At 39.7% G+C, this 22,904-nt stretch overlaps 1 protein-coding gene across 8 annotated transcripts in view; it reads right to left on the reverse strand.

The window, feature by feature from the left end:
• Nucleotides 1-517: 517 nt before the first annotated feature.
• The window catches only part of NCOA7 (nuclear receptor coactivator 7), an 83,149-nt gene continuing 60,762 nt past the window's right edge, over nt 518-22,904 (reverse strand). For 4 of the 8 annotated variants that reach the window (XM_030447502.1, XM_030447503.1, XM_030447505.1 and 1 more), the window contains 9 exons: nt 22,645-22,829; nt 20,172-21,235; nt 18,577-18,745; nt 11,181-11,328; nt 5,879-6,004; nt 5,242-5,394; nt 4,585-4,680; nt 3,898-3,971; nt 773-3,023 (listed from right to left, as the gene is read on the reverse strand). In XM_030447502.1, the coding sequence (XP_030303362.1) occupies nt 2,888-3,023; nt 3,898-3,971; nt 4,585-4,680; nt 5,242-5,394; nt 5,879-6,004; nt 11,181-11,328; nt 18,577-18,745; nt 20,172-21,235; nt 22,645-22,829 (2,151 nt within the window). In that variant the 3' untranslated portion in view covers nt 773-2,887. Of the gene's footprint in view, nt 3,024-3,897; nt 3,972-4,584; nt 4,681-5,241; nt 5,395-5,878; nt 6,005-9,663; nt 9,815-11,180; nt 11,329-18,576; nt 18,746-20,171; nt 21,236-22,644; nt 22,830-22,904 lie in introns of those variants that run through there. The other 4 variants (XM_030447504.1, XM_030447508.1, XM_030447509.1 and 1 more) reach the window with 4 other exon arrangements.

Here is a 22,904-nt window from a genome sequence, read left to right on the forward strand (position 1 = left end):
AACACCTGCACATACCTGGGTACTTACAAGCCTTATTGTGGATGATAATTTCATTGTAACGCTGTCCTGAATCAAAAATACAACTGAAGTACATTTGCTTCATGTTCCAAGAACAACCTCAGAGAAAAGTTAGTGACCATAGTTTTTCTCTTGTAAGAAAATTCTTACCACCATTTTGCTCCAAGCAAGGTTTGCAAACAGAATATTCGTTCTGTTTCACACTTAGTCGTGGTTTCTTTTTATTAATGCCATCTCTGTATACCAAATATAAACGAAATAAAAGCCAAGGACTATGTACTTTTAAGACACTGTATGCCTGTCTTGCTTGGATAGAGAGAAAAACTCTGGAACACTTTAGCAATGCAAAAAGGGTGACCACAAACAAAAATCATGTACATTGACTTTTGACTTCTGGGAACAGTCATTCAAAAATGATGAGGGGATGCATGTCATTCACTACAGCTGACGGAAGCAACCAGAACTACTAGGTCAACTCCTTAGCTGTTTACTGTATTTCTTAGCCCTTTGTCTCAGTCTGTCTTTGAGTGAACTCAAGAAACAGCTCTGTATTAGATGATGCTACACCAGACAACCCTCCTTCCCCCCACAGAACCTCCCATCTCCTCAGCCATGTTTCTTAAATATGATATTGCTGGAATTCACTTTTGGAGGGGAGGTGTAGGCATTTGTAACCATAACCTGTAACTTAGCTGCATCCTTTCACCTTTAAAATGTACTACAAGTTGTAAATAAAAAACGTGTAACAATTTTCTGAATGCATAAATTCCTTTATTGGAAATATTGTGATAGCACTGCATTACATATATTCAATATTCATTGTTTCAAGGGTCACAAAATTTTGATTGAACAACACTGTTTTGAATATAGACCACAGCGTTTAGATATGCTCTGACAAGGATAATATAATGGAGTAATTTGTAAGTAGCAATAGTGAAATGCATGTAAAATGTTGAACTTGGTTGGTTTGGGTCATTATTGTTTTTCAACTATTAAGTTGTCTGCTACCCTTTAAAGGAGCAAACAACATTAGATATTCCTGATATCTTCAAAGTGTTCTGCTGTTAGCAACGTCCAAAATATTTTACAGCATTACCAGTAAGAACTTTATTTATGGCTGTAGTAGACCACATAGAAAGGAAGTGTGAAAACCTCATGCACAGTGTGTTACAGGATTATTGTATATAGCACTGGGTTTTGGGCTGTGAAATTTCTGTGTAGGATTAAGATTCAGTAATGCTTTTGAAAGGAAACCACTTGACTTTTTATTTTTTATTTTTTCCTTCTATAATTTATTCCAAAAGGGAAGAGCAGTAACTTAATTGAGCTGTATTCCTCACGTAATATTTAAAATTTGGCTGTACTGTTTTAACGCATGGAAATACACCACCATTTCCAAAACCTGCCTTTCTCAGGACAACAACATGCTCAAGTCTAAGGGCAGGACAGCTTCCTAATGTTGGTCAGGTCTGGATTCTGCAAACACAACCACAGCTCTTGGGAAAGCAGAAATCTTTAGCAAACAGTGAAGAGTGACAGTCCTCTGACATACTCTCTCTGTTGATTGAAATTTTCATTTTGTATCTTGGGGTCTTATCTCTTTAGCATTGGAGGAGGGGAGAGTATTTGATTATTTAATGAAAAAAATAGAAGAATATTTAGTTGCCTTTTGAATCCTAAGCCAACCTGTTGATTCAAGTCTTTTTTTCAGGGAGGAAATAATACGTATAAATAATGAGAACACAAACATTACTCTAACATGTCTTGGCCTGTTAGGGAAATAACATTTTTCTCTAAATCTCAGTTGTATTGTCTCCCTAACAAAGCAGTTATTTTTCAATTTGCAGAGAGCTGTAGCCACAATGAATAGCTTATTTGGAATAACTTGGTGGCGATACAGAAAACCAATGATCTTTTAGAAATGCCCTTTGTAAACAGTCAAATAATAGCAGGACAGATGCTCAGAGCATGCTGTCCCAATTCTTTTGGCTGCAACAGAGCTGATACAATCCACACCTGATGGCAGCTTGCATAGTGTCTCCACATGCTGCCAAAATAATAACCTATTGATAGGAATGTGGCAAGCAGAGTTAATAAGAACTACCCACCTTTTCCCTCATCTCAGAAAAACAGAATTATGCACTCAAGTGTTTCTACCAGAAAGCAAACCCTCGAATAAGGGGAAAATGAAAACCAAATCTCATTTACAAAATAAAAATATAAAAATTAAATTCAGAAATCAAATAAATTGATTCAAAATAAATGCCAACGCATAAGAAACCTACCTGAAAAGTAATTATTTACCAAATTGAGATTTGAAACACTGAAAGAAAAAATTCATAGCTAATACATTTACAAAAAAAAAAGCTTCTGTACAATTATAATAAATAAAAAGATTTAAAAAACATGTTCCCTTAAGTGCTGTGTACACCTATTTCTGATTCTTTTCCATGGCAAACAGTATGCTGTAGAGTTTGGTAACTCAACCTTTTATTTTTGGTTAGCATTTGTACATTGAACATAAATACACATGGAATGTACTAGACAGTTATACTTCTCCCACGGGATCTTTTTCACAGTTACAGAAAAGGTTTTCAACTTATACACCATGAATGTTCACAAGCATCGAATCTTTGATGAAGGCGTCTTGGAGGATGACGTAAAAGAACACTTCAGACTGATCTCTTACTGCCTCTCAAAACCATCTCTGTGTTGTTTCTTGTGTTGGTTGTTTGGGTTTGGGGTTTTTTTGTGTACTCATGCTCTGGTACAAACTTGAGGAAAAAGCGTGTAAGGTTGTGAGGCAGCCTGCACCTTCTAGTTAGCTTTTAAGTGCCTAATGGATCCGGTCCTTAAGGCAGTCAGTATTTCATTCAAATGTCCATACTTCTAAATCTTGTATTATGAAATCTTCTTTCTTAGATAAGATGTCATTATTGAAGGTGCTGCAGCAGTTGCTTCGCCCATGATACAGATCTGCATCCAACCACAAGCCAAACCGGCCACTAGAAAGGAAGTACACAATACATTTTAGGTTACATACAATCATAAAAGCTGGAAGCTGTAGAGACAACCAGGGGAGTGATAGGGAGGAATCTCGGTAATTCAGAAGACCTCTTATACCCCATGTGAAGAGCTCAGTCCTGGCAAAGAGCTTGCCAAGAGGTTTGCAGAGCAGTCTCCCCTCTTTAGTTTGCACCAGTGAGCCGGGCAGAGCACAGGACTGAGCATGTGCCCACGGTGCCCCTCGGCTTTTCACACTGGTGGCTGTGACTGTCACCAGGGCACAGACATCAGGGTCCCTTCACTGGCTGGAGGGATGTGGACATGGCCCCTTCTGGCTGGGAAGGAGAGGTGTTTATGCACTCCTAAGGCAAATGCCCAGATGCCCCGTGGTGCAGCCATCAGTCAGCTTTAGTTAATCATATAGCCTTAGCCCTTAATTTCAAGCCCACTGTCCTTTAAAATTTAGGACCTGGTTAAGCACTGTCTGTACCTTTGCTCTGCACAGCAGCAGAATAATGACCATTTAGTAAGGACCATGTGAGAAACCTTACAAGTTGATGGCAAAACTGCCACTGGAGATTATCTTCCAGTGGCAAAACTCTGCAACAATAAGACCTGTATCTGCCTAAAACATATGGTTCTTTTCTGATCTCAAAATTAAATAAAATAAATAAATAAATTCTCATTATCTGTTACTCTAAGCAATGAAAACATTGTAACAGAGATCAGACTGCTGAAGTATACTCCCTAAACACTTACATTAAGGTTCATCCATTTCACTGATTAGTTTTTCTTGCAAACACCTTTGTCCCTATTCTCATCTAAAAAGAAAACTAAAAAAACAGCTACATAATTTGAAAATCAAATACTCACCCTCCACCTCCAAGCTCCAGAGAGCTGGTGTCTCCATTAATGAAGTAGGTGTTGTCTCCACTCCATTTGAATACCTGTGGAGGGAGAAAAAATATATTCTGACTGCGAGGATTCTTGTACTCTAAAACAACTGAGGATCAACTCTGGGCAGGTATTTTTTGGTGCAGTGATAGTTTATTTAATCTTTTTCTTGAAAGGGAAGGAAGAAGAAATAACAGGTAGAAAGTAAAACAAGAATACATATTTTAAACTGAACAAGGCATCCTAACGCTTTTCAAAATTCTGCTTGCATCTCTTTATCAACAGGCATTCTGTTAAAATGGAACAATGTGTTCCATACTGAAAATACTTCAGTAGTAGTCTTATCTCTGGTTTGTTGTCACTGTTATCCTAAGCACATGTGAAATTACGCCCTATTCTTCCTATCACTGCCTTCCCAAGGTGAATTTTTGACAGTCTGCTCCTTACTCCTCCATGCTTCCCCTTCAATCCACTTAAAGGCCTCTCCTCACCTTTACAGACTCTCAGCACTTCAGATAATTACAGTCACTTCTGCTTACAGCATTGCATTGAAGCACTGGGTGATTACTTCACTCATCATCACTGGGCACATGCTCTAAACATCTCTTAAGTGTTTCAGAAGCAGACCCTAAAAATCTTTACTTGAGGAAGTGAACACTGACTTACCTTGAAATTTGGATAGAATGTGTAGAGGAATGTTTCACCAGTGCCATAGTAATGGTCACTAAACCTGAAGGGATGTGTAGCATAAGCTCCAAATATCTGTTGGAATAAAGTGATTAAACTACTTTGAAGGACAGTGTAAAATTCAAGAGAAAAAAACCCCAAACATTTCAAAATATTTTCTAAAGAAAAACTGAGCTGGTGTTTCATGTTAGAAGAACCAACAAGTAAAACACATCAGATGACTGAGTACTCCTGCAAACCTTTTGCATCCTACAAACTAAAAGCAAGATGACAACAATGGCAACAAGAATGATGACTCCAGGAGTTTCTGAAGTACTAGACCTCCACTGAGGCATTATTGCAGCAGCTCATTAACCGAGATAGCTAAGGAAGAGACTTCCATGTGAGCAATAAAAAGGAGCACTCATTGCATTTATGAAGGTGGGGGAGGGTATTTTTATTCGTGTTGATGTACTTTACTGCCTGTAAGTCTAGTTTAAGCAGTAGAAAATAGAAAACACCAATGTCCTAGTTTGGGATGACTGTGACAATCGTCACAGTGTGACGATACTTCATGGTATGATGAGCGTTTCATGATGAACACTTTTTATATAGCTTCCCTTTCAGTCCAAACCCTGCAGAACAAGCACTCCTTACCTGGTTGTCCATATCCTTGATGACAAGGAGAACTGGGCTGTCAAGACATGCTGATTTACGGTACAGAGTCTTCAGGCTTGTCCCATGCTCCAGTGTACTGTATGCAAGGCACCATGGATACCCCTGCACTCGTGCAGGTAAGCGGCGGGCAAGCTGGGCAAGAAACAGAGGGAAATGGTTATGTATTGAGCAAGTTGAGTCACAGGTGGTGCCCCAGACCTTTTCCTTCCTGCAGGGGCTTCAGAGCCAAAAAAAATGGCTGTCAAGGGAGTAGCTGATTCCAGCAGCTTAGCATCTCTGCCATACACATGTGGCCTTGTAGTCTGAGCCCAAGTGTCTCCGCATTCACATCACCCGTGGAAGAGATTTCAAAACTGGCACTGCCTCGTCAAGCACCGAAAGAGTTGTTGGTCCTCAAAATCACAACTCAAACTCCAGAGCTGCAGAACATAAAAATAAGCTCCCAGGTGAGACAGTGCTGCAGCAAACAAGACCTTGTACAAGGACATTCCAACACACTAAGTACTTTCCAAACTCTTAAACAGCACTGGTATTGCCTCCAGAAGGCAGAATGTCTCACACTCAGCAAAGACAGCACCACAGCTAACAAGTAAGCTTGAGTTTTTTATAGCCATACCTGTTCTATGTGCATATTCTCCAGGAGAGCACTGTGATGCTTTAAGACAGGCAAAGTATCATCTTCTTCCTCTTCATAGTAACTGCAAACGCTCTTTCGCCGTTTTGCTTCTTCTACAGTAATGATCTAAGGCAAGAGAACAAGTGTCCAATTTAAAGCATAGCTTTTTTGCTGTCAATCCTCCATTGAAGCAAATAATTTAAAAGGACACAGTCCTTAGTTGTTACACTGTGTGGAGCAAAGTCACTGAATGGAACAGTTGAAACAGGCACAGATAGCCTTAACCAAATGTGTAAAATCTTAAATGGCAAGGTGTCTGTGAGACAGCATGGCAAGAATTCCTTCATGCCATGGTGGCCTCCCACAGCTGTATAGTTCTTTGGGATTAATAAACTTTAAGGTAACCAGATGACATCATGTGGTTGGTCTTAGACAAACTTGGTCCCAGGTCAGAAGGCTAAAGTGCACTTATGTCTACCAAGCCACATTACATGCATCTGAACTGTGTCTTGTCGGAATCTAAAAGAGGATGACAGAATCTTTGTTTTCTCTCATGCAGCTAATTGAGTACATTAATTATAATTATAATAATCTCCAGTGCTAATGCATGAGATTATGATAAAAATTAAAATGTTACTTCCTTGTGTTAAAACATCAGCTATTTCCTGGTTTCCTTTACTCAGACATGGTTTTGTGTATACAACCTGAAACAGAATGACTATAGCGAAGTAGTAAAAATGTAAATAATTTTGAACTAGTATTTTAAAATTCTGACTTGTAGAGAAGATACTGAGTAAGATTTTGAGCAGTTTACGTGAATTCTTCAAAATACTGATTTATAAAATATATTCTTAGTTGAAAATTACCTAAGAGCTCTTTGGAAACTTCTATTTATTCATTTGCTTAAGACTCTATAAAGAGATAACATTATAATATTTTAAAAGCTGAGTCCATATATATATTTCTATTGCCAGGTTTGAATTTACATACTTAGAAAACACTTCTCTTCAAGAACTGCAGCTGAGCCACACTTTTTCTCATAAAGCTGGAAACAAAGTGAGAATGCAAATCCATACATTTAATGCCTGTTTGCCAAAGGACTCAGCAGCCTAGAAGGTTCTGAGAGAGACAGGGAACAAACTCTGAAGGTCACGTGGCATGGGCAGCAAACAGGATTCCAAACAGGAGCTCCCAGCCTGGCACAGGGCCCTGAGCTGACCACAAACGGGAGGACACTGCCTCACCCCTCAGTGGCAGCAGCCCTCATGTCCTGCCTCCCAGAGAGCTGCTGCTGCGGTGCCTGGCCTCCCAGCTGGCAGAGAGCAACATCTGGCACAGCTGGAAAGCTGCTAAACCTTTGGTGAAACTTGGGGCACTTGGGGAACAACAGGAGCTTTGGCAGGAGGGCTTTACCTGGGTGTCCTGGTTTGAGCCAGGAAAAAGGTGATTTTCTGTCTTGTACTTTTGCTTTCAGCTAAGTCTCTCATAAGTAGCTGCACTTGCTGAAATTAACAGCAAGTTTCTCAGTCAGTGTCTGCTTCTAGAACTGATAACACTTGATGTTTATAGTTACAGCCAGAGACTGGTGTGCAGAACCAAGGACACTGCTCAGTTCTGAGGAACATTTTGCTCTCTGGAAGGAGAGAAGGAGTAAAGAGATCCCACCTGCAGCCCTCCTTTAGGGAGGAACGGACAAGATAGACGCCAAAATTGACCAAACAGAGTATTCCATACCATACATGTCATATTCAGTATAAATTTGAGGGATCATGAGGTTCAAACCCCTTCCTTCCTTCCTTCTTCCCCTCCTTCGCCTGTCCCTGTTTGCTTCGACAGCCGTTCATCTGCCTGTGGTCCTGATCGGTGCCAGCCCATATCTGTGTGTTCCTGCCTCCAGCTCCCGACTGCTGCCGACTCCAGGAGTCCAGCCTGGACTTTCCCAGGGCTGCCCTGCAGCCTCGGTGGTGACGTGAGAGTTATTGAGGGAAAGGGGGAGGAACGTGGTATCAATTTTCCTGTATATTTGTATATATTTAGTAATTTTTCCTTTTCATCATTACTGTTTCATTAAGGCCGTGTAGTTTAGTTTTCAACCCATAAGTCTCTCTCCCTTTTTCTCTCTCCTTTCTTTTTCAGGGAGGGGATGGGGATTAATAGAGAGCATCTGTCATTTGGTTTAATTGCCAGGCCAGTGTTAAGCTGTGACACTGGGGCTCAGTGGTACCACAGCACCGAGGAAGCAACAGCAAGAGCTCAGAGCTTGGACTGATGAAAAATAAAATGGGGAAGCAAGGAGGCCTAACTGCAAAACCAACAGGAAACCTTAACCCACCTTCCTCCCATGACCATATAATCACAGGAGTCTTCTACTCGGACAGGAACCTTTAGGTTTGGCTGCAGAGCACACCACACCACTGCCCTGCCCCATACCTCCCTGCAAATATGACTCCCAAATGACTTTTACATTACACACAGATAAATTTTTCCGTAACACTTCTGTGCCTTCATGATCACTGCTTGAACTTGCAAGAGCTGTCAACAGTCAAAGAATTGCCAACAAGTGCCTGGACTTCACACACCTCCCCCACAGGCAAGAAACAAATCCACTGGATTGACTCCAGGTGCAGATTTAATCGAGCACAGAGAAGGAGCTTTTCACGAAGACCAGGACTTGTGGGGAGTTCACTATGGGTAGGACAAAGCCCAAATATCACCAATGACACCCAGCATCTCCATTGGGATAAAAGGAACACGTCCAGCACACAAACTCATGTCCAGCCTGCATTCATCTGCAGATGCCTGAAAATAAGCCCAGGGCAGCTGCCTCAAGCAGAGCACCAGAGCGCTGGTGCTTCAAAGCACACAGCAGAATTAGGAGAAGACAGGAAGGATCACCACAAGGCAAAATCTGGCCTGCAGAGTTAACACTGTTGTGTGCCCCTGCACACCTGAGCAATACAGGTATTCCTGATGGTGATGCTGAAAGAGCTGTACAGCTACATCCTGCCCCTCCAGCCCAGACTCAGTGGGATTTAGTCCTGGGTCTTCTGAGACTGAAGGGAATCATGTGCTGGAACATTTCTCAGATGGCCAATTTCAGAGAAGGTTTGCACTGTAAAATTAAGATCAATTTAAAAAAAAAAAACAACAACAACAAAAAAACCCCCCCAGCAAACTGTCCAAGAAAAATGGTCTTTCTGCTCACCTCCCAGGCCATAATTTCATTTTACTTTTTTTTTTTTTGTAGTAATTAACACCTAAATGATTTATCAAAAATACCAAACTCCTCTTTTGAAGTCTATTTTCTAGGAACTGTCTTCTCCTAGGAGGGTGGGGGAAAGCAGAAAGTATCTCAGTAAATCAACCAGCAACAGATATCTGCAGCAAATGCAACCAAGCTCACAGACACGGGGAATCAAAGAAAATCTATAAACACAGCTGTAAATAGCAAATTGACTCCAAAACCAGACAAGTCCTCTTCACTTCACAGCTAGCTCTTCAGTCTATAACTGAAGCACACATCTGAATTAGGTTCAGAGTGAACTGCAAAAAAAGTGAACTGCAAAACCATATATTTACAGACTACACAAAAGCAGAAACAGACAAATAGAATCACCCACCACAGAAATTAGATCTACAAAATATTTTAGAGATTTTATGGGACTGAGAAAGCAAGCTACCTGGGATGGAATTAAAATTAATTTTAATACAGAGCACATTTTTCACTAGGACAGAAGTGCTGTATCAGAGCTACGCTTGTCAAGCAGGGACACAGTCCAACATACCTCCACAAAAGGTTCCTCCTGGTCAGGTCTGGCACAGTATATAATTCGAATATTCAGGGGCATTTGCTTGGCTTTCATCATCTACCAGTTTGTCACAGTATCCACTTCCCTACTTTAGTGGCAAGAGCTCTTGCCCACAAGCATGACAGGCAGCAAACTGCTTGTGGCACGTTGTGATAAAATCACTTATATGCCTCTCTTCTACCACACTTTCTGTTTCCCCTCGAGGGAGAGTGAAACTTCCAAAGTAATCGTGCCCAAATTAGGAGCTTCCGTAGGGACTTCCTGAAAGACCTACTTTCAATTTGGAAAGCTTGGTTTTATTACAAATAAAGAGACACACCTTTGAGAAGCTGTTTCCAGGCAACACTTCTCCTGATAGATATTTAAATAAAACAATGAGAGTAAAGCTCTCAGTGTGGCCAGATCTCACCCACCTCTGTTCTTTGGATCACTTACCCTCCTCTCTCGTTTTGGTTTTTTTTTGAAAAAAGCAAGTAACAACTGAAAAGTGAAATCTCATGCAACATATGACTGCACTAGCTCCAAGCGAAACACGGAATGAGGACTTTTGTTTTTCATCTTGCAGCTCACAAAGCACCAACAGTAAGAAACTATAAAACTGTAAAAATAAAAGCTATTTGGAACTAGAGGTGTGGTTGCTACATTTCAAATGATAAGCCTAAGTCGTGAGCTCTGCTTTTGAACAGGTTAACATACTTTGAAAATGGGAATGGTTAAAAAATAATTTTTTTAAAAGACCCATAGATTTTTTTTAAAACAAGTTCATGTTTTAGAGAAAGAATCAGATCACTTTATAAATCACCATTGAGATACTTCCCACTTAGGGATTTATCTGTTGTTTTTTAAAATTTAACCCATATCCTCAGCAAAGCAAGTGCTTCAGCATTCAGAAATACTGTTTAAAATGTGTGTGCACTTCTTTCCCTTAGAAATTAGGCTTTGTATGCACAAGAGACAGAAAACAAACACAGGCATGCCAAGTAGTTAAAACAGATTGCAAAAGCCCCCATACGAAAAAAGCCAAAGTCTCAGTCTAAAACCTATCCATCTTACAACTAATATTCAAACAGTATTGCTTCACACAGCTGAGAAGAAAGGGTATGGCACAACACCACATATGAACATTTCAACCAGCACACAGAAGTCTCCCCTGATGCTTACGTGTATATCCACATTTCAGAGCTTTTATTTGTAGCATATAAATATAACAATAAGCTAGCAACACTGGCAACACATACTTTTACAGTCTCGCAAAAGGCTGGTATCACATAATAAAAATATTTATGCTGGTTCTGCTGGTTAAACACTACATAGCTCTGAGTTGCTTGCCTGCTCTTTCTAGGCAGAGAAGAAAAGAGGACTGAAGGAATGTATTTGTGAGACAGGTAAAAAAACACTATAAAAAGCACCAAAAGAGCAAGTAGTGAGATTCTTAACAGAGATGCACACTTGATATGCACACACTTCATCCAACAGTTGCAGAAAGCACTCACCTCCCAGCTCTTAGTAGTGGGCTCACTGAAGAAGTTGTCTATCATGTCAAGTTCCTCCTTTTCTACGACGACAAAACCTTGCTCTTTGGCATCTTTCCCATATATTTCTGGTGACCACTGAACAAAAAATGTGTACAAGTGATCCACCCTGTAAACAGAAGAAGAGGAGACAATCATTGTGGAGTGAACACAGCACTCTCATGCAGTACTGAAGTTTTGCCCAGTGACAAAAAAGGGACAACCATACAAATAGGATACCCGTGTGCTTCCACCCTCACATACCACGCAAGTTAACAGCTCCTTCCACCCGGCAGCCTGAAGCATTTCAAGGTTTCTTTGCTCTCTGTCCACACAATATTTTTTTCCTCCCTTTGCAAAACACAAAGCCTCAAGGTAAAACTAAGTGGCCTGTCCAGTCCCAGACAATTCATATTGTGACAACAAATTATTTGGTATTACACCATGCTCACAAAAGTTAAGTCTCTCATTTTAAACGTTTAGTTTGACCTCCTGCAAAAACCAAGCCATTATCACCAGTGAAGTCTACATCCCATTTCTAGCTGCCCTATAAAAGTTACAAACACTAACCACAAAACAGTTCTTCATTCTGTTAGAATGAAGAAAATAAGCAGTAACTGACAACTTTACTAATGATATAGCACCAGCAGTTTGTGTACTGCCATAAATGTAGTGAGGTCTCAAACATGGTCTTTACAGAAATGCTCTTTTTGACATCCAGAACAATGAGTAAAGCAGTTTTTAAAGTGAACACAAGAAATATTATAGTGGATAAAGTGTACTAGAAGTTCAGTTGCCAACAAAAACCCCAAGCCACAAAACCCATTAAAAGGACAGATAGAATGGTAGTAAGCACTTATGACACTGCATCTTTCTATTCACTAGAAAGTTTTGTCCAGCAATTTTTAAATCAAAACAATCCAAGATCTTAGAAAAATGTAGACATTTTCCCCTTATTAATTCCAGTTACCTGGATTTTTATTTATATATTTTTATATGCACAAACAATATTAAAGCACCATTTCAACAACACTATTAGATTCTGTTCAGGATCACTGGTGTAATTCCAGAGATTTTTCTAATCAGTTCCACATATTTTGTTCTACACACCTATCAAGGAGGGCCAGAGAGCCTGATGTCAGCTCTAACTGTATAAACTGACAGCCTTGAATTGTTGCCAGTTCATGAGAGCTGTACTAATCAAAAGTGAGGTATTTAGAGGGGCCTGACTCACTTCAGCCTCAATCAACTTAGACCCGATTTCCACTATCCTCAGAAAGGATAAAGTATGGATTTTGCTTCATCCTGCCCTCTAATGTATGAACACTCCCCAGATTTGGCATAAACCCCCAAAATAACAAAGGTGTATTCTGTACCAATGATCATGAAGGCATTAAACAGTGTCAATTCCCAAGGAATACCAATTGCCACCTGTGCTATCAACCCTTTGAGCTATGCTCCAGTCACTTTTACACCCACCTGTCAGTCTGCCTGTCCAGGTCACATCTCTCCAACCTGGCTATAAGCATACTATGGGAGGTTGTGTTGAAATCCTTAATAAGGTTGTGGTAAAATAACAAGCCCTTGCTCTCCCCCTGCTCGCAGACCTTGCCATCTCAAACACAAGAGCTGCCTGGTCAGGAGGAAACCAATTTGCCCTCAGTAAATGTACGATCCTGGTCATCTCTTGCCCTCCATGTGTGTAGAAACAGTGTCTGGAGGGATGTGCTTCATAACCTTCCCAGGGACTGAGGTGAAACTGACTCTCCTGTGCTCCCACTTATCCTCTTTGATTTTTCTGAAGATGGTTGCAGTGTTTGTCCATTAAGGACCTCGCCCAGTGATCACAATCTTTCAAAGGATGATAGAAAGCAGCCTTGCAATAAAAGCAACCAAGTTACTCAGTACGCTCAGAATATTTCCTGTCAGGTCCCATGAACCTGCATATGCTCAGTTTATTTAAGTAGTCCATAACTAAGTTTTCTTCTGCCATGGAAAGGCACTAAACAAATCCAGACACTCCAGATATAAAAAGCAGCAGCATAAAATCAGAAACAGGTTACTGTAGAAGTGAAGTAATTTTGAAAAGGGATGCAGAGCATCCTTTCTCTCCTAATAATATTGTAACATTATGCTATGGTGGTTTTTCCAAGCAGAACACTCTTTTAGCTAACTTGGCAGCAGTGAGGAAATTTATCCTAGAACTCAATAGCTGTTTTGGTGATCACATGCTTATATGTGTGTCATGCACTAACAGAGAAACATCAATAAAACATAAAATACTTGGAAAGGAACAACTTCAGAAACCCAAAGTTAATCACTCCAGAAAGAAATTATGCAAAAGGAACAGATAACAACAGGAATATTTTTCCTAAAACAGAATCTAAAACAAAAAAACACACACCCCCTCCCCCCAACCACCTAGGATACACAAAAAGAAAGATGGAACAGTGATTAAAGAGGGAACCCCCTCATCCATAGCCAAATTAAAAGTAAAGTTAATATGCTTAACAGATATGTTCAGCGTAACACATACGCAGAGAGCATAAAACAAAGCAAAGTTTATAGTGAAGGATTCAGTAGAAAATTAGTTTTGAAAAGTACAAAACATGAAAAGGATCATGACAGCAATAGGATAAAACCAGTGTAAGTCAAAAGCTTGATGAATGCCATTGCATTTGCTTGGTACACAAGGCACAACCAGCTCTGTGTGTGAATGTATCCAAGCAGAGGAACATTTGCTGAAAAAGAGTGAGCAGAGGCTGTGCTTGCAGCATCGTACTTTACCCTCAGAGGAAGGACTCTAAAGACCTGGGACCTTGCTCTGAATTTTGGAGCAAGACCTCTGCACCTGCACAGTGATGACAATACTTGGGGCAATCCTTGAATGTACAGGGATGCATCAGAAGGAATGAGAGATTGCATTTAGTGGGTGTTTGACACTTTGGTGACCACTGCTAAAATACTCTGGCTATCTCTCATGTTGAGAGATGAGAGATGGAAAACCAACTGCCACATAGCAAAGAGGAGAAAAGAGTTATTTAAGCTCACACGAATGATACCCTGTGATAGCCTATGTCAAGAGGAACTGAATCCTGGTAATTCATCTACAAGCACAACCAGGGACTGGAAGCCAGAAAAATGAAATTAGGTATATAGCTCTGAAAAAGAGTGAAGACAGTTACCAGTAAAACATCCCAGACAACTTTTCAAGTTACACTTGATCCCTGAAGGAAAACCATGAATTATTTTTCTTATAAAAGATATACTTTAATTTAGAAGGTCCCAAACTGCCTTCATCACCACCACCATTTCTGCTGATATGGCAACAATATCTGACTTATTTGAGGGCAGAAGCAAACCATTTATCTTTAAATGAATCTCTTCAAGTCAATCACATCTGGGAGGGGGGCTAGTTCCAAATTTGTTTGCTTAGGTAGTGGGATTTTGTTCATCCTGTGGTACATGTACTAAGGCCCTAAGGCCAACCACATCTCCAGGCCCAGAAACAGGAATTAATTCAGAAATCCTATGACTTTGCTATAAACATGCCTGACTAGATGACAACAATCCTTCATGAATCTTACGAAGGCTAAGGTATTGTAAAGCCCTCATATCCTTATATAAACTTAGATGAGTTCTCACTATATGATATTAATTTATAAATACAATCTACTTTTCATAGGTTTCACCTGTATAGTTTGATATCATTTTATATAGTTTGAGATCAGCTGTATTGTTTGATATCTTAATTATCAGAAGTCTAGGACTGCTATTTTGTAAGAGTAATTCAAAAGGAGTCTAAATCTGAGCTTTATGCTGCCTCTTCCATTAATGGGAGCATATAAGAATGATCCTTCAGCATCTAGACCACCTTAACCATCACTCCTTTACGCACACTTATTTTTAAGTGTGCTGAAGCATCATATAGGTACTGACTACAGCTGGTTGTGCTGCAAGTTCTTCCAGATCTCAGCTTTGACCAAATTAACCATAGGGTTGTAGACATTAGATGCTACTAGGAGTCATAATGAAGCATCTTGCTCTTCAAAAGAAAACCCCATAGAAACAAAGTAACAACAACCAAATCGAAACTCACCCAGCTCCCCAAACCAAACCAAAAATATCAGTGGGTCAGGAAGCTAAGACTGAGAAAGAAAAGCAAGACTGAGAAAGAAAAGTAAGACTTAACTCCTGTTACCTTTCCTATTTGAAAATCTGCCTGCTCTCAAAAAAGGAACTTCCAAAAAAAGTGGATGCCCTCTCAGCAGCATGATCTCAGTGTAATGTCCTTTGCATCAACATCAATGCAAGTTAAACATTCATAATCCAAACCTGCCTGCCAAATTTATATTATAGCTAATCAATGAGATTTAATTATTGACTGAGAAATTTGTCAATGTTAAAATGAGGAAATTACTTGTTCAAACATCTTTATAAAAAAGGAAATTCCATATTACTATCTCTGTCACAGTGCAAGGCATTTTCCTGTTTTAGGCCTTGGGGAAATCTGTGACATAATTACTGACCTACTACAACTCAAAATCCACTAGGGGTGGAAAATCTACATACCATTTAAGCATAAATCCATGTAGTAAGAGCAAACACATACTTACCCTCTAACACTGTAAGCTATACCCATTGCAAGACTTCTCAGCAATACAATCAATCTCTCTGACAAGGGTGCCTCTCTGCTCAGCTGAACCAAAGAGAAGCTGTCCTAAACTAAGAAATCTGTATATAAAGGAACTCAAGATGTCCATCTCCCCTGTTACGTGTCAAGGCAAGCACCACTATGATCGAGTGGGCAGTGCAAAGCAGCCCCATGGTCACTGATTAACTCATCCGCGCTCTGTGGGTCACAGGGTGATGCGTGCCAGGACACTTAGCACCCGAGAAGCCATGTAGGAGAGAAAGAAACAACAAAAGCCACAAAAGGCAGATAAGACACAAGACTTATTGACAGCCTGTATAAAGAATATCAGCAGCTTAACAGTCTCTTCTCTGTATTAGTGCTTCCAGAGGCTCCCATTAAAAAAAAAAAAAAAAAAAAAAAAAAAAAAATCACAAAAAACCTGCCTGCCTGCCCCCCCCCAAAAAAAAAAAAAAAAAAAAAAAAAAAGAGAGAGAGAGAGGGAAGAAAGCAGCAGCAGACTGCAAATAGATGAGCAGCTCTGCTGGGAGCAGCAGGCTATGAGACCCAGGTTGCAAATGGGGCCATTTTTGCATGCGGTGACAGAAGCAGTTTTAACAGCAAACACTAAGAGAGCAAGGGAAAATGTAATTAAATGCAAATTAGAGGAAGTTATAGCTTACAGAGCAATGATATCTGAGCACACCCATCTTTTAAGAATGTCAATCCCAGTCTGGTTTGCTGGGGTTTTTTGTGTTGTTTTTTGGGTGTTTTTTTTTTTGTTTTTTTAATTGCTACGAAACATGAAGATGCTGCACAAGCTACTGTGACTGCACTGGACAAAATGTTTTATTTATGCTCCTTTATGGCCAATGAGATAAATGTATTCTTCATATTTTCATGCATGAATACAAATTTCATTCCAAATGTCTTTAAACTTCGTAAATTATTTGAGGCTTTTTGTCAAAATATACTGCCAAGCTATCCCAAATGACCTGCTCCCTGTGGCACTCAAGATGCAACAGTGGTAGTTGTATATTATGCAGTACTGGTGAAAGAATATCACCAGCAGGTAGGAAGCAAGGCATTTTGCTTTGAGAAGGCATCCTCGAGTTTGGAGAAAATACTAACTTGTTAGGAAAAGTCATGTCTTGCATTAATACAGAGGAGTGGGTCTAGCATTTAACTTTCGCCCCAACTTCTACATGATCTTTTATGCACCTCTGTGGTGCATAAACAGGCATACATGAATAGCACCAAAATGACCCAGTCTTATACTACATTCATCACTGATTTTGATCAAGATCAGAACAGCAGCTCTGCCAGCAAAGATCTGCCCTGGCAACCAGCACAGCCAAGTGCTGCTGCAACAGCTCACTGCAGAAATTACATTTTTCTCATTCTAAAAACTTAAGAATAAACCCCTTGTCAACACTTAAGTTTATATGTGGATTAGGTTCCCTCACTAATGAGAAAACTTCTGCCCATAAGAGGACAAGTAAATGAGCTGTTTCCCAAGTTTGAGGTAAGCTTAATAGATTTGCCTGTTGCACAGAGCAAGGATCAGAGACAATCTCAGTTCAGCTCAGCAGCTTTATCCAGTATTAGATATACTATCCCTAAAGCAAAAGCTGACCTTGTGTTATATTACAGCATCCCTCCAATTGCTTGAAGTATTTACTCACACTTCAACCCAGAATCTTCTGAACCCACCCTTTGGCAATCCCTGAGGAGCCAAGGACTGGGTTCAGCAGATAGCAAGCAAACCGAAAGCTATCTTCAGCTACACTCCCAATGGCCACATTCCAGGTGGATTAAATCTCCCCCACCTCCTGCAGTTCATGAACTCCCACACTACTGGTCTGCTCAAAATTCTTATTTCTAGAATCCAAGAAACAAAACATTTACATCAACACCTGCTACAAATCTGAAAATAAAAATATTCTGAAAAATTCTTTTTTAAAATTATAAAAAAAAAACCTGACTGCATTGTAAGAGATACCTCTAAGACAAATCACCAGTTCAGATTCTTCCTTCATAGTATCTAATTCACCTGAAGTGTGGTCACTGATTTGCCTATTTTGTTTCATCAACAGACCAGAGAATTGCTCTAGCAGCTTTCTAGCAAGAGAAGGATCAGGAATTCGATTTTTCCTCACAGCCAGTGAAAATTCTTGGGTGATTTATTCCTTTTTCCCCTCTCTCTAGAGTATTGTTTATGAATACATACACACCTATAGGCACATAAAAAATTTAAATGTATTTTACCATGAAGGAAGGGACCCTTTTTAATGGGTCTGAAACCAGAAATAGCCACAGTTATTCCATTAGAAGCACCTCCTCTTTCCACATCATGCCCTTTGCTCATGATGCCCTAGGTCAATACCTTTTTTTTTTTTAAGAACTGGCACTTCAGTGAATTCCCTGCCTCACTTGTCACTGCTCCCCTTTTCCCCTTTCTCTCACTTCCTAAACTACAGTCAAAACCCAAATCACCCCCCACTGCTTTACTCGAGTGGCTCCTGATCCCTTCTTCTCTCCCACTGGGAGTCATCTTAGACCAGCAACAACCACTGCTTTATTTGGGATGCAATGAGATGAGGGCATCCCTCTTCTCATCTTCGCATTCCTGCTGCACTTCACACCTTGGATCACAGAGGGAAAGTAGATTTAACTCTAGAAAGCACTACACATCTAATAAAACCAAAAGACAAAGATGGTTTTGTACCATGCATTGCAGCCTACCTTTCCCGAGGAACAGCAAACCAATACTCTGGTTGCTTTATCTTTTTAGTGTACTGTTGAGACATGGTGGTGCTCTGAGATGCAAAGGACTTTCTCATGGGCTTGCCTACTTTAATGCACAGAAACATTGGAGGAGTCTTGCTCTTTTCCTCTTTTGAAGGAAGCATATCTGAATGAGAGACAAAAGAAATGGGCTGCTTACAGAAAAGTACAAATTTTGCAACTGATAAAACAGTCAGAAAGATTAATAATCTTGTGCAAAGTAATAGTCAGTACACAGAATTAAACCTGACAAGTCATTCAATAGCATAACTGGTTTAATAAATCCTTGTTCATCCTAAACTGTGGTCATTTACTCCCATTTCATCAGTCTGCATCCCCTCAGCTGTAAAGCTATGTAGAGAATACCTCTGTAAAATAAATCAGTAAAATGATCAGGCTGGGTGCAAACTGAGATATGAAGCAGGAAAGTAGCAGGGACAGTGACTGGGAAACGTGTCCAGATGAAGGGTAACCCTGCACACACACAAAGCCTGATGAGTTCCTTGAGTCTGATGGTCAGGCAGCCATACAAACAAATTTTGTCTACACAAGTCAAGCATGAGAGCAGTTTAGTTTAATTAAAAGGCTAGTGTGACAAAACAAAAAAGGATAATAACTATAGCTTAAACCAGTCTGAAGTTGTCTCATCTTTTTAGGAGTACACATACAGCTCTTTTTTTTTTTTTTTTTCTCTCCTAGTAAGAACAACCACCAAACACAGTTAGTGAGATATAAACCTTTCTCAGAGAAAGGAAAAACATTTTAAGAACAACTGCTTTTAAAATAAAGAGTTCCATTCTAATCATTCTCTCACCACTTGATACAAATCAAGGGCATGTCCACTGGTTCAAACTACCAAGAGAGTAGTATGGGAGCTCCAGGACAGAATAGTGCCTAGAAGCAGTAGAAACAGCAATATGTGTAGATGCTGCCTAAACTGAGATTTCATTTTGCTATATGCTTTCCAGTGGCAGCCTGAATTTTACTTATTATAACTCAATGACCAATCATGACAAAATGATCAAATCAGTAATACCCTAAGTATATTCTTGTTTATCACTTCTTTACGGGTTTCCAGAGCATGAAAGACACCAGACAGATCCCAGTAGCATCAAGAATACTTTGGTATCCTATCCTGTACAGCGATACACCACGACTTTGGATACTGTCAAACACAGATAGACTTCACTAAAGCAACAGAAGTTACCAACACAGTCACAGTTCTTAGGCCATGAAGTGTCCCTATCAATACTGAAAATGGATGATATTTCACTGTCCTTCTTAAAGCCAGTAAAGAGAGATGAAGATATTAGCGGTAATCACTGAATATAGAAAGAGCACATGAGCCACTTATCGAACTAGAAGGAATTTGAAGGGTTTTCTCTCTTCCAAACAACAGATAATATAAAGAATAAAATAAACACAAGAGTTAAAAAAAAAAAGACCATGTATTTACAGAAAGAGAAAAATTAGAGCAGAAGGCTATCAATTCAAAGGTTACCGTCATAACGCTGTCCAAGTCTCAGAGGAAACAAGGATAACCAGAGACCTACCTTCAATTGGCACTTGAATTTTCTGCAGCAGCCACAGTCTGATTTCTGATTGATTGTCTAACTGTGTTTCTTGACAGGTCTTGTCTATAGCTGGTACTAAGGAAGAGTCCACAGACTCTTTCAGATCCTTTTCCTTTGCTGCTGCTGAGCTGATCTCTAATGAAGGTGCTTTCCTTTCAACACAGCAGGAATCAAGAGCCATACTTTTAACTGTATGGACTTCATTAGGTTGGGACTTTGAACAGCTAAGTGTGATGTCTATGCCAATTGCTTTAATATTTTCACCTTTCTGGATTTCAGCCTTGTGTAAGTCTTCAGATGACTGAGACCCATTCCCATCTTTATTGAGGTAAAATTCAATAAGTTTATCTTTCTCTAGCTCTTTCTTAGTGTCCAGTGCAGTCTCCACCTTACCTGTCGGGGAACTGATACATTTGTTTACTTCTGGAATAACATCTTGCTTTTCACACAGCTCTAAGTCTAAGTCAGCTTTAGGTTCAACACTGTCCTTTTTTTCCAAGGAATCAACTGTCAAGTGCTCCTGGACTTCTGTAGTGGGTTTGGTTACCTGCTGCTTAGTTCTCCCCAACTCCCTGGGGTCAGCCAGCAAGCCTTCCATTACTGAGATTTTCCTGTCCAACCCTCTATCCATATGAGATGAAGCCTTTTCCAGCTTAATGAAGTCATCCTCTCCTTCTAAAAGTGATTTTTCTTTGGTTTTGATTTCTGAAGCATTTCTTTCTCCAGAAGACTCCTTGGCACATGGATCTGCAGCAAACATTTCCAGATGCTCAGTGGCAGTGATATTGTTGGGAAACTCCAGTGACTTTGACTTGACTGAGCCTGTACTCTCAGAAGACTGAAGAACTTCAAAATCAGCAGACTTTTCCTTATCTGAAGGCTCTATCTGTTTGGCACCCAGAGCAATGGATGTATCCCCATTCTGCTGCCTCTTTTCCTTGCTCAGCAATTTGAATTTGCTGAAAGGATTGATATCTTTCTCAGAAGACAGATCTTCCCATTCTCCTGGCCTGTACAGAGGACAAAGATCCTTTGGTATGTCACTGTCAGGGAAAATGATGGATGCACATAGGATGTTAAGCAAAATGGAAACAGAAAAAAAAAATGGAAAAGAAAAAAATAATATACCAACTTAACTTATGCTCTGAAACTCAACAAAAAATTACTCTCTCCAAAATAAACATCAGCAGAAAAAAATGACTTTAAAGAAAATGGAGAAAAATGAGGAAAGAATAACACTGAAATAAAATGAGCAAACCACTTGAGAGTATGCCACATGGGTGAATGGGTACACATGTAATAACAATGTGCCAGTCATCAGAAGTTCAGTAACCAAAACCACACAGGATGTGTACTTAACTGCTGGAATTTCATTCATACCATATTAATATTGTCATTTCCCACACCTAACAATGAGTCAAACTCTACTACCATCTATCCTTCCCTAATCAGCACAAATGTATTTTTGAGAAGAAAGCAAATCAGGGATAAGCCATAGTCTGTTTGAACACACTTACTGCAAAACAGTAAGAAGCAGAGTTGGGTTTTTTTCCTTTCCTTTTTCTCCATTTAGTTTAATGTACCGTTTGAATTCAAACTTCACTAATGATTTCTTTTTAAAGGACAACAATCATAAAACACTTCAAAATGGAAAATTCTTAAAAACTTAACAGCATACAACTTGATTTCTTCATTACTCTAGAAAGTCTGAGGTGAGTAAGAATACAAGATTCTCATCACTTAGAAGTTACAAAGAAGTTACTAGACACTCTATTAACGAAGGTAACAAGTATCTGGAAAATTTTTCTTGAAATGAAAAAATGGAGGGAGGGATATGAATATAGTTGATCAAAAAGGTGTTGCCTTTCAGGAAAAAAACTTGCTTAGCACAAATACATAAGCAGTGCCTGGATTACACATAAATGAAAACAAACTACCACAGAAAGTCTCTTACATATTATAAATGTGAATTATCACTGAATTTCTGGTTCTGAAGTGGAAGTATTTTGCACACTGGAATTTCTGCCAAAACTGAAGATGGTGGTTAAGATGCTGTTATCTTCAAAAGTTTTAAGTGCTCCTCTCAGAACAGTCCTTGTAGCATAACAAATGATGCAAATCTAATCCTCCTCACTTCCACTGCAACAACCCCAGGTCACTGCAAGACCCCAACCACACCATGCTACCACTGCTTTTAATTACTGTTTTCTTACTGGCCTCCTTTGCACTTTGGTACTCATATTCATGACTCTTTTCTCTTTACTGCCACTGAAGCGTTCTAAAAAGAAAGTGGAACAATACAAGTTAATCACTCCTTTGCTGGCACTTTCCTTCCCTGATTTGTTTTAGCTATGCTGTGTGAAAACTCTTCCCCTTCACTCCTTCCCCATTCCATTTCCATGACCCTTACTGAAAATCTGTAAATGTAAGTTCAGGGAAGAACACTCCTTACGATGGCAAGGCATCTTTAATCTTCATGTGAGAGATGTCATTGTAGAGAGCTATTGAGACAACCTCCTCCATGGGGCAGATGAGCCCATATTCTTCACAGCCATTCTCAATTACCAGAGGATCAGACTTATGTGGGTCAAACATTATATTGTTTGGAGTTACAATCATGACTCCTCCAACTACGCCCTAAAATAGGAGAAGGGAGAGTTAGCACATCACATGTAATTCACTCATTATTTGGTATTGGATTTTAGGATACTA

The sequence above is a fragment of the Calypte anna genome, chromosome 3 (genome assembly GCF_003957555.1).
Source record: "Calypte anna isolate BGI_N300 chromosome 3, bCalAnn1_v1.p, whole genome shotgun sequence".
Taxonomy (NCBI): Eukaryota; Metazoa; Chordata; class Aves; order Apodiformes; family Trochilidae; genus Calypte; species Calypte anna.